This window comes from Rhinopithecus roxellana, chromosome 7 (genome assembly GCF_007565055.1).
Source record: "Rhinopithecus roxellana isolate Shanxi Qingling chromosome 7, ASM756505v1, whole genome shotgun sequence".
NCBI classification, from domain to species: domain Eukaryota; kingdom Metazoa; phylum Chordata; class Mammalia; order Primates; family Cercopithecidae; genus Rhinopithecus; species Rhinopithecus roxellana.
In genome coordinates, this window is record NC_044555.1 from 98,197,000 (window position 1) to 98,221,378 (window position 24,379).

At 36.8% G+C, this 24,379-nt stretch overlaps 1 protein-coding gene across 1 annotated transcript in view; it reads left to right on the top strand.

Moving 5' to 3' along the window:
• Positions 1 to 24,379, top strand: part of PAK3 (p21 (RAC1) activated kinase 3) — a 132,685-nt gene that overhangs the window by 74,040 nt on the left and 34,266 nt on the right. Inside the window, exon 13 of the mRNA XM_030934462.1 lies at positions 8,638 to 8,701. Within this exon, the coding sequence (XP_030790322.1) occupies positions 8,638 to 8,701 (64 nt within the window). The remainder of the gene's footprint in view (positions 1 to 8,637; positions 8,702 to 24,379) is intronic.

Below are 24,379 nucleotides of genomic sequence, written 5' to 3' on the forward strand. Positions count from 1 at the left end.
CATCCTTCAAAACTCAGCTCAAAAGTTGCCTCCTCAGAAAAATGTTGCTTGTCTCTCCCAGTCCAAGTTAAGGGCGTCTCTTCCTTACCACTTTTATTAGAGCAAATATCAAACCATGTTAGTCTGACTTCTTCACTACACTGTGAGATTCTTAAGAGCAGGGACTGTGTCCTTTTTTCCCTACATGTCCAACTCCTAGTTCATGCCTATTACATAAAGGCATACGGCAAATGCTTGTTGAGTGAATGAATGAAAAAAAATAAGTAAACAAATACATCTTTACTGAGTTCCTACTTGTCTGTTCTATGCAAGAAACTTTGGAGGACACAACAGAATGAAACTTTCCTGTCATCAAGAAATTTAATCTTTTTTGGAAAATATGATTTACTAGTATGATACAATTACAGCATAAGAGAATCTCGTTTCATGTATATTTTTATTTAAAAGACCTCAGAAAAGGAAGAGAGTAATTCCCACTATAGGCCACAGGGAGGCTCTGCAGAGGTGGTGGTAGGATGATTTTGCCCTCCCAAGGACATTTAGCAACGTCTGAAGACTGTTTTTATTGTCCTGATTCAGAGATTGCTAGTAGCATCTAATGGGTAGAGGCCGAGGATGCTTCTAAACATCCTATGGTGCATAGGACAGCTACCCTCCGTTCACCTTACAGTAAAGTATTATTCAGTCCAAAATGTCAACAGTACTGAGATTGAGGCATTTGAGTTAGATGCATTTGGAAAGGCAAAGGTCGGAGTTGCAGCTGTCAGTGAGCACTCAGAACTACAATTGCTAGATTTTTGCTGACTTTACTATTTATGATTAAATATGCCACTAGCACTGATACTAACCATTTGCTGTAATAACAGCAGTAGTAATTCCCATTTATTGGGCACCTTCTGGGTGGGCCACTTTACATGCATTATCATAGTTTCACAGTAGTTCCTTGCAGCTGATCCTAATATCCTCATTTTACAGATCAGTGAATGAAAGTAAGCTTTAAAAAGCTTAACTGACCAAGTCACCAAACTAATGTGTGGCACAGCCAAAGTTTGAACTGAGACCTGTTTACCTTCAAAGCTTATACCTTTTCCATTACCTACCTACTTTGCTTCTGCATATCCCAACTGTCTATTTTTGTAAAAAGGAAGAACGAAATGAAAGAATTGCCTGGAATAATTTAAGTTCAATTATTCAGACAATTGCCACAATGTTTTTCTTTATTTTGCATATGTAGACATGACCTATGTGATTATATCAGATTTTAAAAATCCAACAGCCTTGCTTTAATAAAATGACTGTTATTTGGTATCTGTTTCAAATCTCAATGGATGTATTACAACAAAAATGCTTGTATAGTTTTGTTAAGTTAGTTGACAGAGAAACAAGCATTATTTTCTTGGACCAAAATCTTGTTTTGCTTGTAAACTCTAATCGTGCTAGGGCTGTGTCCTTATTATTTGTTGTTTATTCTGCTCTACACTGAGCAACTTGGTGAAGAAGGGGAAGCTAATTTGATTACAGTTTAATTAAGAATTAAGTGGTTTTTTTTGTCTCTACTGGACTTCATGCTTGGGCATAGAGATAGTCATTTTCCCTCTAGCCAGCAGGCCACCTGTGACTGCCAACCTTACATTGAATTTGTAGATTTTGTCAGAGTGAACCTGCTGAGAAATGGAGCAGTGCTTCTCATGAAGCAGATCCAGTGAACTATACTCTAAAGTCCACAAAGTCAGACTTTCCTGCTCCACCATTACCCTCTCTGTGCCTTCTCTTTGCCATTACACCTTTGTCTAAGGATAACTTCAGACAAGTGACTTAACTCCTCTGAGCTTCAATTTTTAACCTGTGAAATGGAGATAAGAATCATAACTACATGTTTACAAAATTACATTTTTGTAAGAGATAAGGTCTGGCTCTGTTACCCAGGCTGGAGTACACTGGCACAATCATAGCTCACTGCAACCTTGACCTCGTGGGCTCAAACAATCCACCTCAGCCTCCCAGGTAGCTATAATTTTAAGTATACGCCACCATGCCTGGCTATTTTTATTTTTTTATTTTTTGTACATATGGGGTCTTGCTGTGTTGCCCAGGCTGGTCTTGGACTCCTGAGCTCAAGTAGTCCTCCTGCCTCAGCTTCCCAATGTGCTGGGATTACAGGCAGGAGCCACCAAGCCTAGCCCATTACTACATTTCAAGACTCTGTCTATAGGATGGATTTTAAGGAGCTCATCCTATGGTTAAGAGGTCAGATATTGGAGTCAGAAGGATCTACATTTAAATCACAGAACCATTGCTATTAGCTGTGTCACTTAGGGCCAGTTATTTAAATTTTCTGGACCTCCATTTTCTCATCTAAAAAGTGGGGATAATGATAATATAAAAACCTCAGCAACAGTACCAGGCACATCATAGGGGCTCAATAAGTGGTAATTATTACTACATAAGTATAAAGCCTTAATAATATAATACAATGGGTCAAGCTTTGAAACAAGTCATCACTGGGTTTGAGTCTTAGACTTATACTAGCTATATGTCCTTAGTCAAGTCACTTAACATCTCCAAACATCATTTTCTTCATCTGAAAGATGGAGATAATAATTGTACCTACATAATAGGGGTTGTGTGAGGACTAAATGAGTTAAAGTACATAAGACATCTAGCACAATAAACAGTAGTATAAAATTGTTATTATGCTATTTTTAGAGTGAGAGCAATCATATTTTTCAGCATAAAAATGGGGTTATGGGGTCTTACAGTGTGACAGAATGATTGAAACCAGGAATAATCCCAGATGTATGATTACTGTACAGAAGCCATCAAGTATCTTGGACTCAAGGGCCCCATTGGAGCTTGGGGAAAAAGTAGAGCAGCCTGTGCTGAGAGGCAAAAGAGAGGAAAAAGGGAAACAGGGAAGTAGAAAGATGGTCAATATCCCATACCAGAGTGGACCTCATAAGCATGATGAAGAGTAGATGGCAGCCTCTACTAAATCATCCTCACCTTCAGTGTCAAGGGTCCGGTTACTAAGAGGTGGGCAGCCCAGACCACAGAGCTATTCTTCATCTTCCATGCAGATACTGATTGTGGTGGCCAGACCAAGAATCATTATTGGCTGAAATGAACAGGTCATCTTTCGGTTTTACACAGACAAATAGCCTGGGTCTGGCTTGTTCATTGTGGTCTGTCCCGAGCTGTTGAAAAATAAAGAAACAAGAACAGAAAACCAAACACTGCATGTTCTCACTCATAAGTGGGAGTTGAGCAATGAGAACACATGGATACAGGGAGGGGAACATCACACACTGGGATCGGGGTGTGGGGGGCTAGGGGAGGGATAGCATTAGGAGAAATACCTAATATAGATGACGAGTTGATGGGTGCAGCAAACCACCATAGCACGTGTATACTTATGTAACAAAACTGCACGTTCTGCACATGTACCCCAAAACTTAAAGTATAATAAAAAAGGAAATGCCCACATTTTAGTGACAAATTTCAAAAGCCATTGACTGTCAGTAAAGTTGTGTAATACAGGAAATTTGTCTTCAACCTCCTTCCTCTGGGCCCCACAATCACCGACTCCTTGCCTCGCGCCTCCCTCAGTATTCCCCACTCAAAGCCTTTTTCCTAATTCACCCTCATATAGAACTGATATCAGTTTAGATAATTATTTTACTTTTTCTCAGAAATCAAAATCTTCATTATGCTAAAAGGATAATCTTTTAATGGTGGGAGTTCACCTTAGTCAGAAAATATATTGATGGGCTTTTCTGTCACTGAACTCATATCATAAATGCTACTTTCAAATATAAGTATTTAGTGTTCTTAAAACCTGTACTTTAAAATGAATAGTTTCTTTCTTATTTAGGAAGTTCTGGTAGGAAATTGTTCTGGTATTGCTTTTTTTTCTTTTGATTTTGATTTGCTGATTTTTAAAAACTTTCTCCCTATTGTGTCACAGTGTTTTTTCTTTATCATAATTTACAAAAGCAAATTATAATAACTAATGGAAAAGATCTCTTTAAAAGCTTGTTTTGTGATTGAGAATGGTAAACCAGGCCTCTAGTATACTTACCTGACATCAGTAGATGGCAGCACACACTCTGCTGTGAAGGGCAATGGGTGTGGAGACACCATTTTATTTTAATAGTAGTTAAGTTCAGAAGTGGAATCTCATCAAAATGGTTGTCTTTTGGTAATCCTCGTGAAAGGATTTATTTCCAGTTTTTTTTCCCCTGCATAACATGGAAATAAAGGTTGAATAATTTATTACCATAAAGCCACATTAACTGAACCCCACCAATTGGAATAGGTCATAATTCAGAAAGTGACTTGAGCTGAAGCTTATTTGCTTTTTCTATATGGAAAAAAGTTTGCTTAGCAACTTAATAGTAAAACTTTTAGAAGACTATAAATTGCTTAATAAAATTATGGCTTCAAGTGACTTTAAAATCATTTCATTAAAATAAAAAAGTCCAGGCCCTTGTCCATTAATAGCTAATTTGAATAAGGATGGCTCTCAGTTATATAGAAATCTGTTAGACAAGTTGAAAAATAAAAGGCCAACTCAGAAATTGCTAAATTGGTGGCATTCTATAGATATAGCTCAAGTAAAATATATTCTCCAATCCTTGCCTTAAACCATGGAGCATTTACAAACGGAAATAACTAATTGTATTTTACTGTAATTTGGAAAATATTCATTGAGTATTCAATATATTCTACACATGGCATTGTATGAGGAGGCACTGAAGATACAGAGATAAATAAGACATGGCTCCTTGTCCTTAAGACATAGTCTAAAAGGCGATATCAAATACCATGCACACACAAAGGAACCTATGCAGATGACTGCTTAGTGCAGAGAGTGACTCAGCACAAGTGTTACATTGTGACCAAGACCTTAAGTGAACCAGAAAGAACTGTGGAATTCCTATCATGTATATCAGGTACATTTCTAGCCATAGATACAACATTGAATGGATGCCAGATGATTATGGAACCCTTCAGTTCTAATTCTTGCAAGTCAAAGTTCCAAATAGATAGATATAGACATCTAATATATTAAGTACAGAGAGAGAGAGAGAGAGCAAGGGCCAGAGAGAGAGAGAAGATACAGTAGTAGCACAGAAAAGTGAAGCTGTTAATTATTCAAAGGGATCAGAGAAAGCTTCCTAGAAGAGGCAACATCTAAACAAAGTTTTGAAGCATGACTGGGAACTTGCCACAGAGAAAAGATGGGAAGGACATTTCAGGCAGTGAATGGCATGTAAAGAAGACTTGAAGGCATATGTCTGGGAACTCTGACTTATTCGGTGTTACTTGAATAAAGAATTGGTGGTATATGGTGACACTGGCATTGTAGGAGAGGAAACTGAACTTTTAAGCAGGAGCTGATCGTGAGCTACCATTAGTTTGTCATGCTCAGAGCATAAAGTTCTAGTGAGGAAGTGGTAAATGATGAGAAGAGAATGAAGCGGGAGCCAGATTAGGAACCTTGCATTGCCAAGGAGTTTTGGCTTTCATCTGTAGGTGTTAGGGAGCTATCAAGTAATCCTGAACCAGAGAATCACATCATCAGGTCTGCACTTAGAGGATCCTGATAGAGATGTAGAGCCTTGACTAGAGGGGGCAGCAGCTAGACTAGGAGTCTAGCTAGGAGGCTGTTGGAATAACCCAGGGAAAAGATAATGAGAGCCCAACTAAAGCAGTAGTAATGAGGAAGGAACACATTCAAAAGACGTCTAGGAGGTAACGAGATATAGGCCCTTGGTGGACAACTACATGTGATAGGTGATAGTAAGAGACAAAGTAAGAGTCAGTGATGACTCGCAGATTTCTAACTCAGGCTACTGAGTAGATGGACTGACAGTACTACAGACTGATAGTGGAAATACAAAATAAAAAGCATTATAACAACCCATATATTAGCTAAGTGTTATTTAACTTAATTGAAAAGTGAACTTTCATTAAAAAAAAACAAAACAAAAAACCAACAACTTGATGAGTAATCCATGCGTGAAATGTTTAACTGATTATTTTTCTCAAGGTATGCTGTCTACTGTTAGGTCTAAATTAAGTTGTCTACCAGCCCAGAGAATAGACTGTTGTATAAATTAGCATGAAGTATTATCTGTAGCATATAATTGAGCACTTAAATACATATTTTCTTGTTCTTATTCATTTAATCAACAAATATTTGTTTAGTAGCAGCCACTGTTCTAGGCTCCAAAGTTACAGGGATGAAAAGACAAAGTTCCTGCCCTCGAGAAGCAGCATGTAAGTCTCAGTGAAATGATCAGAGAAGACTTCATAGAGGTGGATAATTTGAGATTTTATTTAAATGACAAGAATTCATGGGTTAGATAGGAAAGGAAAAGGGGGAGCACATGCAAAGACCTAAGCACTAGATAGTGATAGCATTACTAGGATATAAAGTAGTAAGGGGGGAGAAAAAGAATAATATAAAGGTAGACTGGTTAGATAGGAGCCAGATGATGCTGAATGGTGAAGGGCCCTCTCTGTTTAACTACAGAAATTGGATTTGATCTTGCAGTGGGCAGGAGCTTTTGAGGAATCACGAACAGTGGAGCAAAATCATTCTGATATAGAGTTATTATACATCTCAGTCTGTCCAGGACAGTCTCATTTTATGAATAATATGGTCACCCTTTTCCAAAGGCGTGGTGTAAGAGGAACTAGAGAAAGCAGAGTCTATAAGTAGGTTATGACTGGCACAATTGTTTGAATAAGAAGTATTGAAGGCCCGAACAATAACAGTGGCCATGGGCATACAGAGAAGAGTATGAATACGAGTGACAACTAGAAGATAGAATCTATAGATCTTCTCTTGATTAGTTCATATGTGAAAATCTTGTCTTACCAACCAACCGTACACTTATTTGTACTATGTGTTAGTAAGATATAACTCAAAGGTAATAATACTGACATGTTTGCTTCCAAAAAGAAAGGCGGGCCAGAGACATCCAAATAAATGATGCCCTTCAAAGTAGGACCCTTGAGAAGCTGCACCCTTATTCCCACGATGGTTCTATAATCCCAAGTTTTTTCTGGACCTATTTGAACACTGCATTGAGGAGTCAATGCCACTTCTGTGGTATTTATTCTGAGTGATAGCAAGTATTCATCCTCTGAGTGATGGATTGGATTTTTTTTGAAATAGCAAAACTAATATTTTTAAAGAGCCAAATATGATCAATTAATAGTTTTCTTATGTAGCTTATAAACTTACTAAAAATGTTTGGAGCAATCTATAGAAACAGAAAGTAGATTAGTGGTTGCCGAGGTATGTTTTGGCAAGCTGAGGGAGGATGGGGAGTAACAGCTAACAAGTAACAGGTACAAAGTTTCTTTCTGGAATAATGAAAAATTCTAAAATTAGATCATGATGACATTTACACAACTCAGTAAATATGTTAAAAACATTCAATTGCACACTCTAGGTCATTGAACTTTATGGTATGTAAATCATATGTCAGTAAATCTGTTCAAATCTTTGGAGCACTAACAGTGTCTTAGGTTCAGTAATGTATGTTTTGAAAATGCATGGGTCTCATTACTTTATGATCATACTTTGTTCTTCATTAGACTCATTTCCATCCCCACACCCTTAGCACTGTACTGGGTACATAGTAAATACTCAATAGATATTTGTCCAGCAGAATTAGATATAGCATAGTGCTTAACTTCAATTCAGAGAGGATAGTGATTTTACTAAATAGTGTGGATAAGTTCTTAGATTGTTTTTTAGCGATTATACCAATTTATGTACCCAGCATCAGTGCACAAGGGTTCCAATTGCTCTACATCATTGATAACATTTGGTATTGACAACCTTTTCAATTTTAGCCATTCTGATCAGTCTGTAGTGTTAACTCATTCTGGTTTTAATGTGTATTTTCCGGAATATTTATGAGACTGAGCACATTTTTGTATTTTACAACTTCAACTTCTGTTATAGATTAAAGAGTACACATGCAGGTTTGTTACATGGGTAAATTGTGTGAGGCTAAGGCTTGGGACTCTAATGATGCCTACAGCCAGGCAGTGAGCATACTACCCAATAGGTAGTTCTTCAGCCCTTCTCCCATTCCTCCCCTGTCTAGTGATCCCCAGTGTTTATTGTTCCTATCTTTATACTCATGTGTATTCATTGTTTAGCTCTTATAAGTGCCACTTTTAAGTGACAACATGCAGTATTTGGTTTTCTTTTCTTGCATTAGTTTGCTTAGGATCATGACCTCCAGCTCCATCCCTTTCTTAGATGGCTTTTATATCCTAATATATAGTATCATGAGAACTTTTTATAGATGTTGGGTTGTGACAAGTTTTGTTTTCCAAATATCAGTAATTTTGAATATAAGCAAAATGAGTTATTATTACTACTTTAATTACTATAAAATTATTATTTTAATAAGTAGAAAGTGTCATTTTATATAAATTATAGAAATCACATGGGAGTATTTGTCTAATATTTTATTTGTCACTGACTCTGGCATCTTAATTTTCATTATTAAATTAAAAAACAGTCAATCAATTTCCATTTCTCTCTCTCTCTCTCTCTTTCTCTCTTCCACCTCCTCCTCTTTTCTTCTCTCCCCACCCGTCTCTTAGGAAGCATTGTGAGTGTTGGGGACCCAAAGAAAAAATACACAAGATTTGAAAAAATTGGTCAAGGGTAAGTGATTGTTATTTGAAATATAAAAAGATGAGTACAAGCAACATACATTAAAATTAAAATTCAGTAAGAGCTTGGGTTTCACATAAATTATGCTTCTCATTTCCTAGATTATATTTGTGTCTTGCATTCTCAGTATTGGCCTTTCAGGGGGAGGGCTGACTGTTCATTAACCTAGGAATACATCCTGCTGAAATCTTCATTATTGTTGGCCTGACAGTAAATTCTGTGGGGACATCTCGATCCTATGTAGTTAGAAGATACAAACAGATTTCTCTAGAAAAAGCAGTAGGGTTATGGAAACTTCTAGCTTACATAAAAAACCCCTTTATCGCAGTTCCCCCTACAGCTCCATGGATGGTATGATTAAGATCCTGTTTTATTGTCAAAATGTAGAGTGACAAAGTGAGGGTGGGGAATGTCCTTATGGAATGATCCAGAGGTAGGCAGGGTTGACTGAGTATGGAGGAAACAGACAATAATCCCTAAATGAGACCTAGTGCATCATTTTCACTTAGTATACTTGTTAAAGATAAAGATTCCCAGGCCCCACTGCCAAAGCTTTGATTTAGAAGTCTGGAGTGGGGTTCAGTGATCTGAACTTTGCAAAAGTTCCTCAGATAATCCTGATAATCAGCAAGACATGGGAACTATTGCATTAGATTATTCACTAAGGCTGAAGGCAGGAGTCACCAGTTCTACAAGTCAGCTGTACTCATGCATGTCTCTCAGGCCTCAGCGTGAAACTAGGCAGGTGGATCTGAGCAGGCAACAGCATTTGAAACAGGGAAAAGTTTTATTTAAAGGAAAATGGAATATTCTTAATGGACACTGTTAAATGAGGAGTGAGACGCATATTCAGGGACACCAACTACTGTATGTCAGAAACAAAGATGTCACCTCAGACTTTTCCTGGCTGAGGCAAGGGGCTGAAGACAAAGGGTTACAGCCAATATGCTTGCAAAATTGTGCTAGCCTATCAGCCATTACAATCTCATTATTTTAGGGTAAGAGAAGGTAGAATTTCTTCAAGAACCACACTGCTTTTCCTGACATACTTAGGTTCAAAAAAGTGTATATCATATATAAGCTTGACTGTTTTTCATGATTTTATATTTTCTTTGTTTTTCCCCCTAGCTTTTGTACTAAAGTTTCTTTTGAAATTGACAGTATATCTCAGGAAATAAGGGAAAGCATTCATTAGACATTTGGGCTAGAGAATAGGAGAGGCACTCATGGAAACTGTGCCTGGCGGGAATCAAGATGAGAAGACCCTAAGGGAGACAAACTCAAGAAGAAATGCATGGCCAAGTTTATTCTTCCAGTCAAAACCATAATGACATTGTATTTGAACTTTCCAGGGGGCTAAAATGTATTCTTATTTGCTCACAAAAAAAAAGAGTTTTGTGGTCTCTAGAAGCTCCCTGTCACCGAATGGGTCAAATTAATATTTCTACTCATTCTAAAACAGTGATAAACAATAGAATTTACTGTGATGATAGAGATGTTCTATATCTGTGCTGTCTAATATGGTAGCCACTGGCTGTGTGTGGCTATGGGGCACTTGGAATGTGGCTAGTGCACATAAGAAACTGAATTTATGTGAACTCATTTATTTGTTTAGCAGATATTTCTTGAGCACTATGTTCTAGGCACTATGCTAGGTGCTAGAAAGACAGAGATGGGTAATGATGGTGTGGGCCCTCAAGGAACTTACAGTCTACACTGATAAGTGCTTGACAGAGGGATATAGGGTACCAGAAGAACCTTGAGGCAAGCTTACTCAATTCAACCAAGTGCAGAGCGGGGCCAGCTTCTAGAGCCATTTTCTCCCACCAGGAATTTTCCCTGTCTACTTCTGGTGGACTGGTTGTTTTACTTAGGTAAGAAAGCTATACCTTCCCAAGTTCATATACAAACCTCAACTCTCCTTCTTCATGCCTAAAGGGTAAATACCACCAGACAGATTGCAAAAAGACAGTATTATGTACTAAAGGGACTTAGAAAACAAAAGTTGGCTTTTAGATTTTATTTTCATCTGGTTGAGTCTCTGGTAGAGCTAACAATAGGAAGGGAAAGGATATTCAATCCACTTAGAAGTAGTACTCCAAATCATTGTTGTCCAGGATGGTGGCCAGTAACCACATTTGGCTATTGAGTACTTGAAATGTGGCTAATCCAAAAGGAGATGTACTATAAGTATAAAAGGCACACCTGATTTCAAAACCTTAGTATGAAAAAAGAATGTAAAATATCTCAATACATTTTTATTGATTACATTTTAAGATATTTTGCATACATTGGATTAAAGAAAATATATTATGAAAATTAATTTCACCTTTTAAAAACTTTTAAATATGTAGCTCTAAGAAATTTAAAATAGGGCTCATGGCTCATGGCTCATATTATATTTCTAATAGGCAGTAATGCTCTAGTTGTAGCCTTAACTGGGAGTTGTTTATTTATTCGTAAAGTGTTTTTCCATGGTTGTTTTTTGGAGAGTGGGAGATGTTATAATTTTGTCTTGATTGTTCCAACTAAAAGCCAACTGAGCCAAAAATAGCATTAAATTTTAAAAGGAAAAAGTACAAGATGGTTTCAGATATCTCCCAGATACTAGGTGATGAAACAAGACTAATTTTGCCAAGAACAAAGATCAGGCCACCAAGCAACTTTGTGTAACAAAGAGATTTCCTCTCTTGGCTATTATTTATGCCTGTGACTTTTAAAGATGAAAAGGAAAGTTCTCTATCTCTGAGTCTCTTTGTACAGTCTTCATAATCTAAAATGAAAAATCGAAGCATAAATCCTGCTTGCCACTGCGGAAAGGTCTATTTTAAATTCCCAGCAAGTTCATCATTTTAAAGAATGATAAAATAGCAGATAGTTCACTCATAGGCCCAACACAACTTTTTAATATGTCCTTAGAGGGTATGGAGTCTATTGTATTTCTACTTTTTGTCTTCTTTAGTGTTTAGCACAGTGCTTTTGCACTTAGTAGGCCCTCAAAAACAATTTTGTGCAGTTATGATCAACAGCTAGATTCACTTTGGCCAGATTCAAAGAACTGCAAAGCTGTCTGCCAACTCTATCTCTGTGGGCCTGTTTTTGCCTCAATAAATATTTGTTGAGCTAATGAAAATTGTTTGTCTTTCTACCGCATCTTCTCTCTCGTAAGTGGGAGTTGAACGATGAGAACATATGGACACGGAGGGGAACAACACACACCGGGGCTGGAAAGGGGATGGGGGACGAGGGGAGTGAGAGCATTAGGGTGAATAGCTAATGCATGCGGGTCTTAAAACCTAGATGTTGAGGTCATAGGTGCAGCAAACCACCATGGCACATGTATACCTATGTAATAAACCTACACGTTCTGCATTTGTATCCCGGAACATAAAGTAAAATTTAAAAAATAAAAAAGAAAATGTTTGTCTTTCTAGCTATCCCTTTCCTCTGTCCTCTGTATTTACATGTGTATATACATGCCTATCTTGCTCCTCCTGTGTCTGTCTGTCTTTCCCTGTTTTTCCTCAGTGTGTCTTCATATTTTTGTCTTTCACAATGACTTGGTTGGCCTCACCACATCTGATTCCTTTATTCTCTGGGTATTTGTGTGTGCTGCATATCTGTCTTCTTCAAGCATGTTGGCTTCACATTCTACTGCCCATTTTTATACACACCCCACAACCCAAATGGTCATAATGTAAAATCAAGATGTATTTAAGATATAATCTACTGGCTTAAATCTGTTTACTATGATTTTATCATTTATTTAATTTGCTAATTTTATTTTTTTGATCTTAGTAGGTTGTTTTCCCTCAGTTGACAAAAAGTTGACTTGTTTCTTTCTGGAACAACAACAACAAAAAAAACACCCCCCACTTATATTAATTTTCTTTTTACTTAAATGACTTTCAACTGATTTTGTTTTCATTAATTACTGGCCTAAGTTATATAAACTAGTCTCTACTCTCAATGTATAGAGTTTTTTTAAAATTAAATCTGTATTTTTAATTGTTTTTGCCTTACCTATTATTATAGTGACATTCAAAATTGTTGTCAATAATCATTTGGTGTTAGGGATAATCAGCCCCAGTATCCTATTCTCAATTTCAGAGAGCACAACAGTTCACTCACTCTCAGGAGCTGGATTTGAGAAGAGTCTCTCCATTAATCACCCTCATTTACTTGGAAAACTAAATTTTTCTCCAGCATGGGTTTCTGCCATCCCAGCATTCAGGCCTGGGGCCAGAGAATTGGGCTCCATCTTCCATAAATCAAGTTCAGAATCACATGTCTAATCATTTGAGGCCATAGCTGTGAGTTGAAGGCTAAAAATGACATTGTTTCACTGGGTTTGCTGTGAAAAGTGTTCTATAATTGGCCACCAAATCCAGACATTTTGAGCAAATTTATGCAAAGTTAAAAAATAAGGAAAGAAAAAAAAGTCAGGTACCCCAAAATTATCATTAACTCAACAACATGTGTTTGTCAGAAATATATCTGGTGCGGACTTGAAAATCTTTACTTTCTAGAATAGTTATATAAAATCACTTGTTTAATAAATAAGGTAGAATGAGACAACAAAATCAAATATTTATTTCAGTCAATGGCTATCATTGGCAACCCTGTGTAATTCCTGAATAAACAATAGCTATGTAACAGAGGGCTGAATTTACAACGTTGACAGCTGTCCTCACAGATTTCTCATTAATGTATTTGAATTCAGGTTAGGGTCTTTTCTTAAATGAGAATGGACTGAAAAACAGGCCTTTTTTTCTCTTTCAGGTTCATATTGTCCTTTCTCTTCAACATTATAATAGAAAAATATTTTTGAGGAAGCAGCTCAGAGGATCTGGTTTAACATGTATCTTTTTAACATCAGTGAACTTTTAATGAGTGCCTACTATGTGTAATGTAGAGTGGCAGTTAAGAATCAGGTTCTGGGAGTTCACAGTGCCCTCTATACTTGTGGTCCCACTGAATATTTGACAGGGAGAAAAGAAGAGTTGTATCAAGAAATAAGATGAACACGTACCCCCAATGATGTACCTTTCCTCTATATTTTATTCACACACTCATCTTCACTGTCATCTCTCATATGAATCCCTCTTTGGCTGGCATGGTCCTAATTGACCTTTTCTGTCTTTTGTTTTTCTGAATCCTACAGATTATATCTGTGCCAGCATGTATTCACCACTTATACCTTAGCTTGTCTAGACATGTAAAATTGCTTGAAACTTTGAGGAATGTAGACAAATAAAGGGAGAATTTTTGAAAAACTTGAAGAAAAAGAAAGAGACAGGATTCTGAACTCAGGGCTGTAGATAAATTATTTAATTTCCTTAAGCATCAGTTTTCTCATCCATTGTAAGCAGAATGCAAGTATCTCATAAGGTTGTAAAAATAAATAAGAGAAGCCATTTAAAGTCCTTAGCACAGTACATGGCACATCATTAATTGCTCAGTAAATGCTAGTTATTATTAGGGATGAGAGACACACTCATATGTTGCTATTATATAGAACAGAATATAATAAGTATTGTGAAGAAATTACAAAGAACTCTGTGGACAGAGAGGAAGAACAAATTATTTACAGCCAGTGAGGGGGTATGATGGATTCTTAGAGGAGGGTACACTTGAGAGTGACATTAGAGGGTATAGGAATTTAACGAATAGGGTTTATGAGAAGTTTTGTTTGAATGAATACTTACTTCATACTGTAGGTTTCATTCACTTTGGTATCCCTAAGGTCTGCAACACTGCCCCAGCATATATGCTCAAATATAAGGTAACACAATAAGATAATTTTAAAAAGCTTTTTGATGCACCTGAATACATAAACTGTTTTATATAGATAGATAGATAGATATATAGATATATATGTATGTAGATATATCTATATATATATGGTTGAAGTCTACTTATGATGTTTGTTAACTTACTTTCATTTACATATTTAAAACCACTTATATAAAGTATTATTTTGTAGAGATTTTTCTACACTCATATTTCACGAATGGTATAATTCAAAATCTTCTTATGTGTCTTTAACATCATTCTTTTTGTAATCACTAGAGATTATTTTTGAGTCTTCAACCAGTTATTCAAATATATTGCCTGGCTTCCATCTAGGATATTTGAGATATTGAACCCAGATATAATTCTGTTCCTGGATATTTATTCCTAGTCACAATTACCCATTCATATAACATTAAGATTATTGTTTTTTGAACTTGTCCTGTGGGTGTATATTTAGGTCTTCACGACATATATTTACTATCTACTATGTGACTTTTAAAAATTTCTATTACAAATTGTCATACTTACACAAAAATAGGGAAAATAACACAGGAACTCCTGTATTCTTATCACTCAGATTAAATATTTATCAACAATTTTTAATAAAATCACAATGCCATCATAACATCTACAAACAATTAACAATTGCTTCATATCATTTAACTCCCAGTCTATAATCAGAATTCTCCACTTGCAACAAAACGCTATTTTTTTTTTTTTTTTTTTTTGAGATGGAGTCTCGCTCTGTCGCCCAGGCTGGAGTGCAGTGGCCAGATCTCAGCTCACTGCAAGCTCCACCTCCCGGGTTCCCGCCATTCTCCTGGCTCAGCCTCCGGAGTAGCTGGGACTACAGGCGCCCGCCACCGCGCCCAGCTAGTTTTTTTTTTTTTTTGTATTTTTTTTAGTAGAGACGGGGTTTCACCGTATTAGCCAGGATGGTCTCGATCTCCTGACCTCGTGATCCGCCCGTCTCGGCCTCCCAAAGTGCTGGGATTACAGGCTTGAGCCACCGTGCCCGGCCACAAAACGCTATTTTTATAATTGATTTGTTCAAATCAACATCCAAAGGAGATCTACATGTTGCAAATGTTGTGTATCATAACTCTATATACCCTGAAGCAGTCTCCTTTATTTTTCCACTACCATTATCTTGTTGAAGAAACTGGTTATTGTCTTGTAAAATGTGGCACTTTCTGGATTTGTCTGTTAGTTTCATTTGTTGTCATTTAACTTGCTCCTCTAACTTCCACCTCCGGAATTCAGGGGATTCTCCTGCCTCAGCTTCTCGAGTAACTGGGAATACAGGTGTGTGTCACCATGCCCAGCTAATTTTGTATTTTTAGTAGATAACAGGGTTTCACCATGTTGACCAGGCTGGTCTTGAACTCCTGACCTCAAGTGATCCACCCACCTCAGCCTCCCAAAGTGCTGGGATTCCATGTGAGAGCCACCATGCCTGGCCAAATGCTTACTTTTTAAATTGCCAGCTTTCATTATAAAGAGTTAGCATGGAGTTACATACGAAAGTGTTCGATGAGGGGTATTTTGATATTTTTAGTAGGGGAATTTTATTAAATATCTTTATAAAGTCTTAAAATTTTATATTGTCAATATGTTTCACTGAGTTGCATCCATTACTGTTTATGGTGGTCAAACTATTTCATCTTTAGCTAATGGGAGCCCCTTTCACTGCATTGGTTATGACAGAGGTCTTTTAATAGCTTGTTTACGACATCCAACACTTGCAGTTATGCAGTCATACCATCCAAAATAACTTATTCACATCCTTTCTTTGTAATTCTGACAGGTACTCTCTATGAGCATCCAAAACTATCATTAATTGAGAAGACACCAACCTAATATGTCCTTTCCAAACTGTATTTTATAGTTAAAAATAAATGAATATGGATAAGTACCAATTACATGAAAGATTTTTATAAGAACTTGCATATAAGGCAGCTCCATTTTTGTGAGGAAAAAATGGGAGGAGAAATCCTTATCTTGTATTTGGATATATGTGGTGCATTTCTGCGCATGCATGTATGTTTGTTGTAGGTATATTTTTAGCACAAGTGGTAACATACTATATATCTCCTTTTTTATTGTGTTTCTGTGTTTTAGAGATGGTTCTGTGTTTGTACCTCATACTTTTTAAACAGATGCACAGTGTTTTGTTATTTGAATGTACCACAATTTATTGAACTAGGCCCTAAATGGACATAGACATTTAATTTGTTTTTGATGTTTTGCTATTATAAACAAGGCTTCTGTGAAGATCCTTACAAGTAAACCATTTTATACAAACTTACCATTAGAATAGATTCCTAAAAGTGGAATTGTTATGTAAAAGGATACGTGCATTTTTCTTTCTGAGTTACTGTCCCTAGAGATTTGTTTATTTAACACACCATCAACAATGTATGAGAGTGCCGGTTTGCCTGCACCTTTGCCAACACAGCTGTATTCACTTATTTGGGATTATAGTACTATAATAAAAACACTCCCACACTGACTTTTTTAAAAAGGAAAATAAATAAGAAAGGAACTATAACAAGAAAGCATGTGGCAAAACAAAAGGGTATCCTGAAGAATTAATTAGCCAATGTAGTCCATGTCTATAATGCCAAAGTATCTTTGTTGCATGTTATATCTCTCCATAGGTTAGATTAGCTATGCAGCTATGTTTGACACAAAGTGACAATGGGAGCATTTCTTGAAATCATTTTTCTCTTACACGTAGATATATATCTCAGCAAAGGAATTTTGTCTAACATCTGGATCTTTGTCAATCATATCATTATATAGAATGATGATATGTTCAATTCATCAATAATTGCAAACAAATTTTGCTACTAGCTCATGTGTAATCAAGGCCTCAGTCCCCATCTCTCTAAATTAGTTTTAGTTTTAAGACTTCAGAAACTAAATATATAATATTAGGTATTTTTCAGACATATCTCTGCTACTCAGTGAGAAGTCCCTTTCTTCTTACTGTAACATGAAAGTCTCATATTGAAGATGAATAGCTTTGAAACTTATTTCTTAAAAGACTTGATGAATAACAGTATCATTTAGAGAACCTGACAAAGCAGTGTGTACCATAGAACTCAGAGTGCTGAGAATAAAACCTCTGATTTTTTTTTTTTTTTTTTTTTTGGTTGTTCAGGAAACTATGGGCAAGAGTGGTGTCTAGTGCGCTTATAGAAGTGATTCTTTGGGTAGGACCACCCACCCCAAAAGTATTTGCTTCTTCATCGGATCTATTTTGGGCCACACAAGGTAGAACACTGCTATGAAGCACTAAATAGATGTAGTCTGAGCTCTATAAAAGGCTTTGTGATGTAGGAGATTGGAAATACATTAGCATTTGTGAAGAACAATGTTTATGGAGCAGTGGAAGGTGCTCTTTGTTCTACTTAATGCTCTTAAATGCACTGTGTTGTGTGCTGTCCCTTGTAAAGAAAGATGATGCCACTCAATCAAACACCATTAGCAGAGTTTGCACGTTAAGTTGTTTTTTCCAGCCACAGTAATGAGCTTGTTTTAAGCCACCTGCCCCCTTTCCTGTCCAGGCCTCTTGAATCCAATGGCACACACTGTGAAACAGCTGCTTAGATTTAATGTTGGAGTGAGTAGCCGAGAGTTATCTGGCCTTTCCAGGGATTAAGTCTGGTAATTGTGGCCTCATTATCACTGGACTATAACCCACCAAGCTCCCTGGCCCCACACCCATAATGTGTTACAGCTCTCTTTAAAATTAGATGACCATGAGTACTCTGAGAAAAGTCATGCCCTAGCTAAAGAACGGAAAATTCCCTGTTGTGATTTATAATCTTAGTAATTAAAGACTATACCATCTGGCCCCAGCTACAGTCTGTGTACTTAGAGCAGTACTGAGATAACATGATTTTTACATAATTTTCTTTTTTAAATTTAGAGATGCATTTTTTAGAAGTAAATTATACAAAGGAAAACGCCAGAACTCTCTCTTTGGAAAAGTTATTATATGTGATGATAACACCATTCCTGAGCCCCAAAGAACATATCTCTCAACAAAACAAGTAACTATATGGTAGTATCAAGCTATATACATACAAATATAGATATATAATCTGTTTTTATGTCAGGTGCACAAATATAGTGAGACAATACCTAGATAGGAGCCTACAAGTAGTAACTTTTTAAATATTCAGCAAAAGGTAAAGTCTATTTCTAAAAACAGCAGTTCATTTTCAGCCATATGACCAATCTTAATTGAGTTGGCAAACAGAACAACAACCTGTGTGTGGTTATACCAAAGAAATAAGACATACCATGTCGTGGGACAAACTAAATGGCTTGTGGACAAAGTGAGTAGAAAATTAAAGGCAAGATAAACATTTTGGGGAGGTGGCTTAGCATAACAGGTACAAACATGAGTTTTGAGAAGTACCACAATTGCCCTTAGCACTGAGGTAAAAATGCTAAAGATCTATGGCAAAACATGAAGTGGTGATTAAGAGCATGGGCTGTGGAGACAAAGTAATGCATTTTTAAGCTCAGCTGCTGATTGTGCAACCTTAGGCAACCTACTTAACATTTCTTTGTTTCAATGTCCTCATTTGCAAAGTGAGGAGAATCTAATTTATCTCATAGAGTTGTACAGGGTGGGCATTAAGTGAGATCATTATAGAGAGTTGCAGAGAATATTGCTCAGTAAGTGAAATAGCCTTTTTATAGCAGAAGCAGCAATAGGAGTACATGTAAAAAATAACCATCCTATCTGGGGTTTAATCCCTGACTATGACCTCATTAGCACCAGATCTGTATTTGTAAAACCTTAATGGGAATTTTGCCTATCTTTCTGGCTCCCTGATTCTTATTCCTACCAGACTCTTCTTGGACTTAATTGAGGCTTTAAACCTCTTGCCTTTTTTATTTTCTCCCAGTATATGAGCTTTTTCCTAGGCTCACTTCTTTGCCCTTCTTTTTCTCTAATCCATTTCCATGGTGAAATCAAAGTGACCTATCTAAGTTATTAGTCCTACCACGTTGCTGCTTTTGCAACTACTCATGGTCATGGCTTGACATTGGCACTTGGTGGGAAACATCAAAACCTTGTCAAGATTCCTGATAATGAAACTGACTTACTTTATGAGGAAAAGGGATAACTGTGAATTATTTGTTTCTTTCTGGACCCTTCAGGCTAGATGCCAGTGTTTCCATTTGAGTAGTAAGCGCTTGGTCATGTCAGGGAGAGACTGTTAATAAAGCATCTAATGTGATGCCAAGAACCCAGAAGTACTTATGACATTTTAATTGATGATGGGTCCCAATGGTTGAGAAATCTGTTGGTTTAGTATTCTTTAATCATAGTATAGTTAACTGAAAGATTTCTAACTTCAAGTTAGGAGACCTTTGTTACTTACTTGCTATGTTATCATAGGTTTATCCTTCCTGCTTTCTGAGCTTCAGAATTCTCATTTGTAATGAGGAAATTAAACTGAATGTTCTCTATTTTCCTTTGAGTCCTGATAATGCATGATTACTTTGTGGTATCTGAGGGACTGAGATTTGGAATAAAAACAATACCTATCATAAAAACATGTTCTTCCTCAGGAATCTGGCTTTAATATAACTGGAGTGGAGTGTTAATAGGGATCAATGTAATTAAATGTTTAGCATAAAAATCAAATTGACAGTGTTGCCCATTTTAGCACACCAGACCCAATACACCAGAGAATTAGGAATTTTAACCCCTATCTTTATTAGTTTGAGTTTTGGCATCCTTACATCCTATAGTGCTGCATGACACTGACTTTCCCTTTTTTTTTTTTTTTTAGTTATACTTTAAGTTCTAGGATACATGTGCAGAACATGCAGGTTTGTTGCATAGGTATAGACCTGCCATGGTGGTTTGCTGCACCCATCAACCCGCCATCTACATTAGGTATTTGTCCTAATGCTATCCCTCCCCTAGTACCCCACCCCTCAACAGGCCCTGGTGTGTGATGTTCCCCTCCCTGTGTCCATGTGTTCTCATTGTTCAACTCCCACTTATGAGTGAGAACATACATTGTTTGGTTTTCTGTTCCTGTGTTACTTTGCTAAGAATGATGGTTTCCAGCTTCATCCATGTCCCTGCAAAGGACATTAGCTCATCCTTTTTATGGCTGCATAGTATTCCATGGTATATATGTGCCACATTTTCTTTATCCAGTCTATCATTGATGGGCATTTGGGTTGGTTCCAACCCAATGTGAATAGTGCTGCAATAAACATACGTGTGCACATGTCTTTATAGTAGAATGATTTATAACCCTTTGGGTATATGCCCAGCAATGGGATTGCTGGGTCAAATGATATTTCTGGTTCTAGACCCTTGAGGAATAGCCACGCTGTCTTCCACAATGGTTGAACTAATTTACACTCCCACCAGTGGTGTAAAAGCACTCCTATTTCTCCACATCCCCTCGCGCATCTGTTGTTTCCTGACTTTTTAATGATCGCCATTCTAAATGGTGTGAGATGGTATCTCATTGTGATTTTGATTTGCGTTTCTCAACCAGTGATGATGAGCTTTTTTTCATATGTTTGTTGACCACGTAAATGTCTTCTTTTGAGAAGTGTCTGTTCATATCTTTTGCTCACTTTTTGATGGGATTGTTTGTTTTTTTCTTGTAAATTTTGTTTAAGTTCCTTGTAGATTCTGGATATTAGCCCTTTGTCAGATGGGTAGATTGTAAAACTTTTCTTCCATTCTGTAGGTTACCTGTTCACTCTGATGATAGTTTATTTTGCTGTGCGGAAGCTCTTTAGTTTAATTAGATTCTATTTGTCAATTTTGGCTTTCGCTTCCATTGCTTTTGGTGTTTTAATCATGAAGTCTTTGCCCATGTCTATCTCCTGAATGGTATTGCCTAGGTTTTATTCTAGGGTTTTTATGATTTTAGGTTTTACATTTAAGTCTTTAATCCATCTTGACTTAATTTTTGTGTAAGGTGTAAGGAAGGGGTTCAGTTTCAGTTTTCTGCTTATGGTCAGCCAGTTTTCCCAACACCATTTATTAAATAGGGAATCATTTCCCCATTGCTTGTTTTTGTCAGGTTTGTCAAAGATCACATAGTTGTAGATCTGTGGCATTATCTCTGAGGCATCTGTTCTATTCCATTGGTCTATATATCTGTTTTGGTACCAGTACCATTTTGTTTTTGTTACTGTAGCCTTGTAGTATAGTTTGAAGTTAAGTAGCATGATGCCTCCAGCTTTGTTCTTTTCACTTAGGATTGTCCTGGTTATTGAAAATTTCAGGCCAATATCACTAATTAATATTGATGTGAAAATCCCCAATAAAATACTGGCAAACTGAATCTAGCAGCACATCAAAAAGCTTATCCACCACCATCAAGTCAGCTTCATCCCTGGGATGCAAGGCTGGTTCAACATACACAAATCAGTAAACGTAATCCATCCCATAAACAGAACCAGTGACAAAAACCTGATTATCTCAATAGATGCAGAAAAGGCCTTCCATAAAATTCAACACTCCTTCATCCTAAAAACTCTCAATTAACTAGGTATTGATGGAACATATCTCAAAACATTAAGAGCTATTTATGACAAACCCACAGCCAATATCATACTGAATGGGCAAAAGCTGGAAGCGTTCCCTTTGAAAACCAGCATAAAACAAGGTTGCCCTCTCTAACCACTCCTATTCGACATAGTGTTGAAAGTTCTGGCCAGGGCAATCAGGCAAGAAAAAGAAATAAAGGGTGTTCAAATGGGAAGAGAGGAAGTCAAATTGTCTCTGTTTGCAGATGACATGATTATATATTTAGAAGACCCCATCATCTCAGCCCAAAATCTCCTTAAGCTGATAAGCAACTTCAGCAAAGTCTCATGATACAAAATCAGTGCGCAAAAATCACAAGCATTCCTATATATCAATAATAGACAGAGAGCCAAATCATGAGTGAACTCCTATTTACAATTGCTACAAAAAGAATAAAATACCTAGGAATGCAACTTACAAGGGATGTGAAGGACCTCTTCAAGGAGAACTACAAACCACTGCTCAAGGAAACAAGAGAGGACACAAACAAATGGAAAAACATTCAATGCTCATGGATAGGAAGAATCAATATTGTGAAAATGGCTATACAGCCCAAAGTAATTTATAGATTCAATGCTATCTCCATCAAGCTACCATTGACTTTCTTCACAGAATTACAAAAAACTACTTTATATTTCATATGGAACAAAAATGACACCAACTTTTAAAAATTAAAGTGAATTAAAGTTTTATTTTGTAAATATATGCATGGAGATATTTTGATATACCCCAGGCTGTTGCAAAGCTCATCTTTGGGAATCAGTGCAACACGGTTGGCATGAAGATTGTTTCTTTGGGAGTATACACTACTGTGCTTCAGTTATTACAAGGAGAGTGCTTCCCAACTTCACCAAGATCCCTTCAATTATTTGTCTTTGTAAACCCCAGATTATAAATAATTTTGATGATTGAACTATATTTATTGTTTATTTATTGTACTTTATTAAGCAAAAATACATGTAACTGCTAATGAAAACTTTTAATCATCATGTATATCCAATATAATTACAAGTTGATATAATTCTAGCTAAAAGGAAGTATATGTGATATTTGAATTAGCTGTTCTCAGGTAATTGTCATTTTTTTGTTATGAATTTTGAAACATCAAATATCTTGAAAACTCCCAGATACTTACAGAGCTTTCTTATGATTCACACACTAGCATTTGAGAACTTAATGAATATGTTAGGAAATAATCAACTAAATAATAATTATCATTATTGCTAATATTTATTGGGAAATCTCTATATGCCAGAACTATATACATTTAATCCTCCTTTAATCCTAAATGACAAAGAAATTAAATTACTTACCCAACGTCTGAGATCTAGGAACTAGTAGGCCTTGAACCAGGGGAGGTTTGAATGAGTGGGAGTGAAGACTACTGTTCTCAACCCAGCAGTGAGCAATAAGAGAGCTTTAATAGATGAATCTTGAAGGAAGTTGAGATCTCTTGAAGGAGAGATTGATATTTATACCCATAGAATTTTAAATTGTTAGAATAGAGAAAAGCATCAGAACTGGGGTGCAGAAATATGTTGGGAGTGCTAAGACAGAGCTGGGGAAAAGGTGCTAAATTTTAATTTGCAGGTTAGTACCTGAATTTGTGCCTTCGAGTTGAAGGTTGTGCAAAGGCTAGAAGTTGCACAAACCGGTAACTTATTTGTCGGAGCAGGGAGTTCCAACCACCTAACAACATATTTGGTTTGGGAGGTTGGTAAGTGTGGTAGGAGAGTATATTACCATTTTATGACAAGAGAACCAGGGTACAGGGTAGAGAAATGCATATATATATATACATACACACACACACATTACATGATTGCACATGTGCGGTAAGTGGGGAGGGGAGGGGAGGAGAAAGACTCATTTTTAGTTAGCAGCTGGTGCTCTAGAGTTTCAGGATCTTTAACCTCTGTGGATTAGTAATTTATATCAATTTTATACCCCTGGATGCCATAAATCCCAGGATATTGAGATTCCAGGGTTAGAACTCTAGCAATTTTAACACAATGAAATGCTGAGGGTGCTGGAGGACAACAACAACAACAACAACAACAACGAAAAATAAACCCAAGAATCTGAAAGGTAAAGCTCTCAAAATGTTAAACATGAATCCCCACTTGCACTCCAAGTCAATCACAATTTTAGCCCTTAGGACAGTGGAAATGGGCTTGGGGGTTAGGGAGACAGGAGTGTTGAATAACAGAAAGGTCACCTGGGCACTCATTTTGGGCCTCCCTCCCTAGCTTTAACTGGGGCAACTCCCAATTTATTTG